We start from the raw sequence: 6,035 nt of genomic DNA on the forward strand, positions 1-6,035 counted from the left end.
TGTGTCCTCACAGGACGGGAGGATTTTCTGCCGGAGGACAGCCTGTGACTGCAAGAACCCCAGCGCTGATCTCTTCTGCTGCCCGGAGTGTGACACCCGTGTCACCAGCCAGTGCCTCGACCAGACTGGGCACAAGCTCTACCGCAGTGGAGACAACTGGACCTACAGCTGCCAGCAGTGCCGCTGCCTGGTATGGGGAAAGCGCTGCGGAAGGGAGCAAGATGGTTCTGATCCTTAGCAAAATGCAAAGCAGGCTCTTGGCTCTCTCTGCTCTTGCTTTTGAGACAGGGAAAGGTGATAAAGCACTTCCAGAGCAGCAGAGAATCAAAAGCTACACCATCAGTTTTCCTCTTATTGCTGAATAAGTAGGTCTAATGAACAAAATGAAAAGCTTGACAAAAGCTTGGCAAGCTTCTCCCTATACAGCATTAGTCTATTTTGCAGAAGTGTTATAAGGTTATTTGACCTTTAAATGACTTGGGGAAAAAAGAAAAAGTAATAAATTCATATGCAAAGGATTTGGTTGGAGGAGTTTCAGCTTGTAATTAAATCAGTGGATGTACCTATTTTACCAAAACAGACAATGAAATTCTATTGGTTTTTTCCCCTTCAAAAGGAGTTCCAGTGCCACATGGTGAATTGGCAGAAATTAACCCCCCCAAAAAAAATAAATAGAAGGATAAAGAAGTCTGAAATTACTAAGTCAACCTGCAGAATAAAGAACATTTATTTTCTTACTAGGCACTGTAGATTATTTCCATAAAGCCTTGGGTTTTGCACAGATATACTAATTAGTGCAGCAATGAACTTCATTTAAATGATCAGGTTTCCATTTATAGCTGTCTGTGTAACAGAGACTTTATGATATTAATCAAGAGGTGTCTGAGCATCAGGAAACAAATTGCACTCAGAGCTAAGTTACTGTTTAGAGATAATTATCCATAATGCACAGCAGTAAGTATTGTATTTTGTGTTCTCCTACGATATGTATTTATTTAATGTCTGCAAAAGAGCACCAAGAAACATTTGCAGCCAGCAGCAATGGCTGATACTAGATGTGACATGTTTTACAAGGGATACTGAGCTTGTGGCTAGCAGCTCTTTGCTGGTTTTGAAGACTGAGTTAACATACTGAAATATAAGACAGTGATGCCTACAATCAGTGCTACATGTAAGGTTCTGATAAGTGCTACATGCAGTGTGTGATGTTATCCACATCTGAAGTGCTTACAGAGTAGCACACAGTCTCAAGCTGTGCCAGGGGAGGTTTAGACTGGATGTTAGGAAGAAATTCTTCATAGGGAGAGTGATTGCCCATTGGAATGTGCTGCCCAGGGAGGTGGTGGAGTCACCATCATTGGAGGTGTTTAGGAGCAGACTTGATAGGGTGCTTGGTGCCATGGTTTAATTGATTAGATGATATTGGATGATGGTTTGGACGTGATGATCCTGAAGGTCTCTTCCAACCTGGTCTATTCTATTCTATTCTATGCTATGCTATGCTATGCTATGCTATGCTATGCTATGCTATGCTATTCTCAAGTTATTGGAACGCTTCACAAGTTTAGACACACAGAACAACACTCTACAGAAGTGACCTGATCACAGTATCACAGTATTGTAGGGTTTGGAAGGGACCTCTGGAGATCATTGAGTCCAACCCCTCTCCAAGGCAGGTTCACTTAGAGGTCACACAGCAATATGTCCAGACAGGTTTTGAATGGCTCCAGAGCCGGAGACTGCACCATCTCTCTGGGCAGTCTGCCTCACTGCTTTGTCACCCTTAAATTAAAGAAGTTCCTCCTCATATTTAGATGGAACTTCTGTTCCAGTTTGTGTCAGCTACCCCTTGTCCTGTCACTGGGCACCACTGAAAAAATCACTGCTCCCATCCTCCTGATACTCACCCTTTAAGAATTGATCAGCATTGATGAGATCCCCTCTTAGCCTTGTCTTTTCCAGGCTAGAAAGACCCAGCTAGACAAATGTGAGTTGAAGGTGGATGTCAGATCACTGCAGCTGTAGACCAAAAGTTCTTGTTTAAAGTCATCTGACCTTGTTTGAAATAATCTGATGATTCTCTCTTCTCTGTTTCTTTCTGCTAAATTGCCTTTTTTTTTTCCCCTTCCCCCACAAAGCTAAATAATAAAATGACTCAGTGGAACATAACAGGTATTGCTCTAACAATTCTGTTAGGAGTTGACAGTAAAATCAATTTTGGCTGTTGCTAGTTAGATCAATGTTCAGTGCTTCTCAAACATACTAACCTACATCTCTCTGCAGTGTTAATTTTCTATTTAAACAGTTGCTGTGATTCCACAGAGACATTTATGTGACCAGGTGTAGAAAGAATGCAAGGTAATCACTGTAAAAATTTACAGTCTGTGGAAAATACTTGAACCCAGTATTTAATGCTACCTTTAGACACCCTAGAGAACAAAAGTCCCCCTGCTACCATGGTGGGAGTGTTGTTGTTTAGTCAAGAAGCAACCAAATGATAGTCTGCTGCATTTAAAAAACTTCAGCTCAGCATCCATGCATTTATATTAGCAACCAAACTGAGAGGTGATCCATTAAGGTTTAGTAAAATAAAACACTTCCGTTAGAATAGAATAGAATAGAATAGAATAGAATAGAATAGAATAGAATAGAATAGAATAGAATTAACCAGGTTGGAAAAGATTTTCGAGATCATCAAGTCCAACACCATCTAATCAACTAAAACCTGGTACCAAGTGCCCCATCCAGTCTCTTCCTAAACACCTCCAGTGATGGTGACTCCACCACCTCCCTGGGCAGCACATTCCAATGGCTAATCACTCCTTCTATGAAGAACTTCTTCCTACCATCCAGCCTAAACCTCCCCTGGCACAGCTTGAGACTGTGTCCTCTTGTTCTGGTGCTCCTTGCCTGGGAGGAGAGACCAACCCCCAGCTGTCTACAACCTCCCGTCAGGTAGTTGTAGACAGCAATAAGGTCTGCCCTGAGCCTCCTCTTCTCCAGGCTAAGCAACCCCAGCTCCCTCAGTCTCTCCTCATAAGGCTTGTGTTCCAAACCCCTCCCCAGCTTTGTTGCGCTTCTCTGGACATGTTCCAGCAACTCAACATCTTTCCTAAACTGAGGAGCCCAGAACTGGACACAGGACTTAAGGTGTGGCCTAACCAGTGCTGAGTAGAGGGGCAGAATGACCTCCCTGCTCACGCAAAGTTTCCTGGTGGCTAATAAGTGGTAATAATTTCAATGAGCTTTGCTTCTGTTTTTGCAGGAAGGAGAGGTGGATTGTTGGCCTCTTCCGTGCCCAAATCTCAACTGCGAGTACACAGCCATCTCAGAAGGAGAGTGCTGTCCCCACTGTGTCACTGATCCCTGCCTGGCTGATAACATCACCTATGACATCAGGAGAACCTGTCTAGATGGCTATGGAGTCACGAGACTCAGCGGCGCTGTATGGACGATGGTGGGATCTCCTTGCACAACCTGCAAATGCAAGGTACGTTGGGCGAGGTAGAGTGGAAACGGAGATGTTTGCTACTGCATAAAATCAGGGTCACTTTCTGCCCCTGGAAGCTCACATTCAGAGCTCAGGGAAATAAGTAAAACCCCAGGGCAGAAGCTGGCAGAAAAGAACAAAACAAAACCACCCCTTTTGTGTTTGTGGGGTGGAAACAAAACAATTCTGAGCTTGTTGGAGATGTTGAGCTCAAATCTGTAATATCCTAGTGCAAATTTCAGACGTTCTGCTGGAAAGCCCTTCCGGCACTCTCAGTACGAATCTGGGCTAGTGTTTTAATAATTGCCTAATGTGGATGCTCATGCAAATGTGTTTTAGGAGCTGGTAAGCAAAGGCAAAAGCACTGACAGGGCTTTTACCAGCGAGTGCACAAGTAGAAATGCATTGCAGCTCAGAGATGAAGGCATTCCCACCGCAGAAGTGGGAAGGGTATGTCACAGTTTCTCTTCCCAGATCTCATCAAGATAGATTTAATCCAGTGGCTCTGCTGCAAAGTGCAGGCTGTCTCCCTTGCTCCGTGCAGTGATGACCCCCTGTGCGTAATATCAGAATTATGAAAATGTTGTTTTGGGTTATATGAAATGTTCTTCTGTTCACTGTTGGAAACCAAGCTGTTGCTCCAGGGCTCTTCTGCCATTCTTCAGAATTTTTCCTATTATTTGTGTTGGATTAAAAAAAGAGAAAAGAAAAGGAAAGGGGAAAAAAATTGCTCATTTGGGGTTTCGATGGCTGCTGCTGTGTTTTTATTACATCCAGTGGTGGATGTTGCAGGAGGATATTTAACAATGGATAGCTCTCCAAAGGTGTATGCTGTGTGTCCCCACCATATAATCATATCTGCTATGAACTGAGATTCTGAAGTATCTGCTTATTTCAGGCAAACAGAAAGCTGCCCTTCATGGGTCACATGGAAACTCTCTCCTTTCTTGCATGGGAGAGAAATCCAATCATCTCTGTTACCATTGCTGTGCTTATTTGTTAGGGGTACCGCTGAGCCTTTCACATGCAGGTTTCTAGTTCAGCTGTAGTTCAGGTGGCAAAGCCATCCTCTTCACAAAGCCACCACACATGGGACTGATAAGGGACACCTTGGAGGATGGCTTAAGCAGTTGTTAGGATGCAGTGGACGTGCCAGGGATGCATCTGTCTCTGCGTGCCACCAGCCCCTTTGCTCTTTGCGCCGTGTTCTGCGGAGGTGACTGACCCCTGCTTGTTTGTCTGTGCAGAACGGGAACGTCTGCTGCTCGGTGGATTTAGAGTGTCTCAACAATAACTGACGTAGTCAGACTGGACTGTGCCAAGGGAGGAACACCGATGAGGTCAACACCTGAACCGCAGCCGTGTGCGTCGGCGTTTTATACAACAGACAATTACCAAAGTCTCCGCGTGAGGAAGATGTTTGGGAGTTGCCTTTGGGACCTATCACTATGCTCATCCTTGCTAGCCTTGTCTGGGTGACTTACAGTACAGCGCATAGAAGTCAATGGTTGTTAAAAGTTTTCAGTGTTGTAAATGACCACACCTCTCCTGTCAAGACATTTGCAAATACGTTCCAGTTATCTCACGGGTAACCTAATGCTGTGTTTTTGGTTTAATTTGTGTATTTGACCACACGGTAGAATTCAGCTCCTCTTCCTTTGGCTCTAGATTTTACAGACGAGACAGCCTGTTGTGGTTTTTGTCCCATGATTATCACACACTTAGTTCCAAGGTCCCTGTCGAATGTATTTATGAAAATATGTATGTATGTACAGTCAAATTGCATAGTACTTATATTTCACAGCTGTCCAACACTTGAGAGCGTTCAAAGGTATATTCGATTGGACAGAATGGAGGTAATCAAAGTAAGCCTGTCTTTAAAAAAATTATGAAATTAAATGCCATGATCTTCATGAAATGGCCAAAAAAATATAAATAATAAAAAATAAAGCACTTTCTTCTCCTAACACATGGAGCAGCAGCAAGACTCCTGTGGTGAGAAACGGAACTAAACCCACATCCCACTGCCAGTCCAACGCATTCAGGAAAGAACCACAAGTCCTTAGCAGCCTTCTGTGTTGCAAGAGAAACTGCAAGCGCTGGAAAAGGGAATAAACCCTCTGGATTGTGCAGTGATAAAACAGTCAGAGACCCTTAAAATGCTTTCATTTCAATTGACTAGTTTAGAGTTTGCTTTCAGTTGTCACATTATTGAGTTCAGAATGTTTCCTTTGTCGTTTACAGTAGCGCCGATGTCTGCCATGCTCAGTTACTGCCAGCATAGTGACAAAGTGCAGGAGCACCTGTACCAGCGACAGGTGGGGACAGGAGACCTAACACTTGATAACTTTCAGTACCTGGTTAACAGCTCAGAAGCAGATTTTTCTCTTTTCATATTTTATGACACTGAAAGATATTTAGTTTCACATGCACCACACATGCAGTGTTACCGAGCACCTAAGTTCAGACAAACACAAAACTCATAGCCCTGTACTGAGGTTAGAGTTTAGATTCTCTTCAGCTAATGTCCTTTTTTGTTTGTTTC

At 43.6% G+C, this 6,035-nt stretch overlaps 1 protein-coding gene across 3 annotated transcripts in view; it reads left to right on the forward strand.

The window, feature by feature from the left end:
* The window catches only part of NELL1 (neural EGFL like 1), a 343,290-nt gene extending 337,922 nt beyond the window's left edge, over positions 1 to 5,368 (forward strand). For all 3 annotated transcript variants that reach the window (XM_054171658.1, XM_054171659.1, XM_054171660.1), the window contains 3 exons: positions 14 to 190; positions 3,266 to 3,490; positions 4,738 to 5,368. In XM_054171658.1, coding sequence (XP_054027633.1) covers positions 14 to 190; positions 3,266 to 3,490; positions 4,738 to 4,788 — 453 coding nt within the window. In that variant the 3' untranslated portion in view covers positions 4,789 to 5,368. The remainder of the gene's footprint in view (positions 1 to 13; positions 191 to 3,265; positions 3,491 to 4,737) is intronic.
* Positions 5,369 to 6,035: the final 667 nt, after the last annotated feature.

The sequence above is a fragment of the Dryobates pubescens genome, chromosome 22 (assembly GCF_014839835.1).
Source record: "Dryobates pubescens isolate bDryPub1 chromosome 22, bDryPub1.pri, whole genome shotgun sequence".
Taxonomy (NCBI): domain Eukaryota; kingdom Metazoa; phylum Chordata; class Aves; order Piciformes; family Picidae; genus Dryobates; species Dryobates pubescens.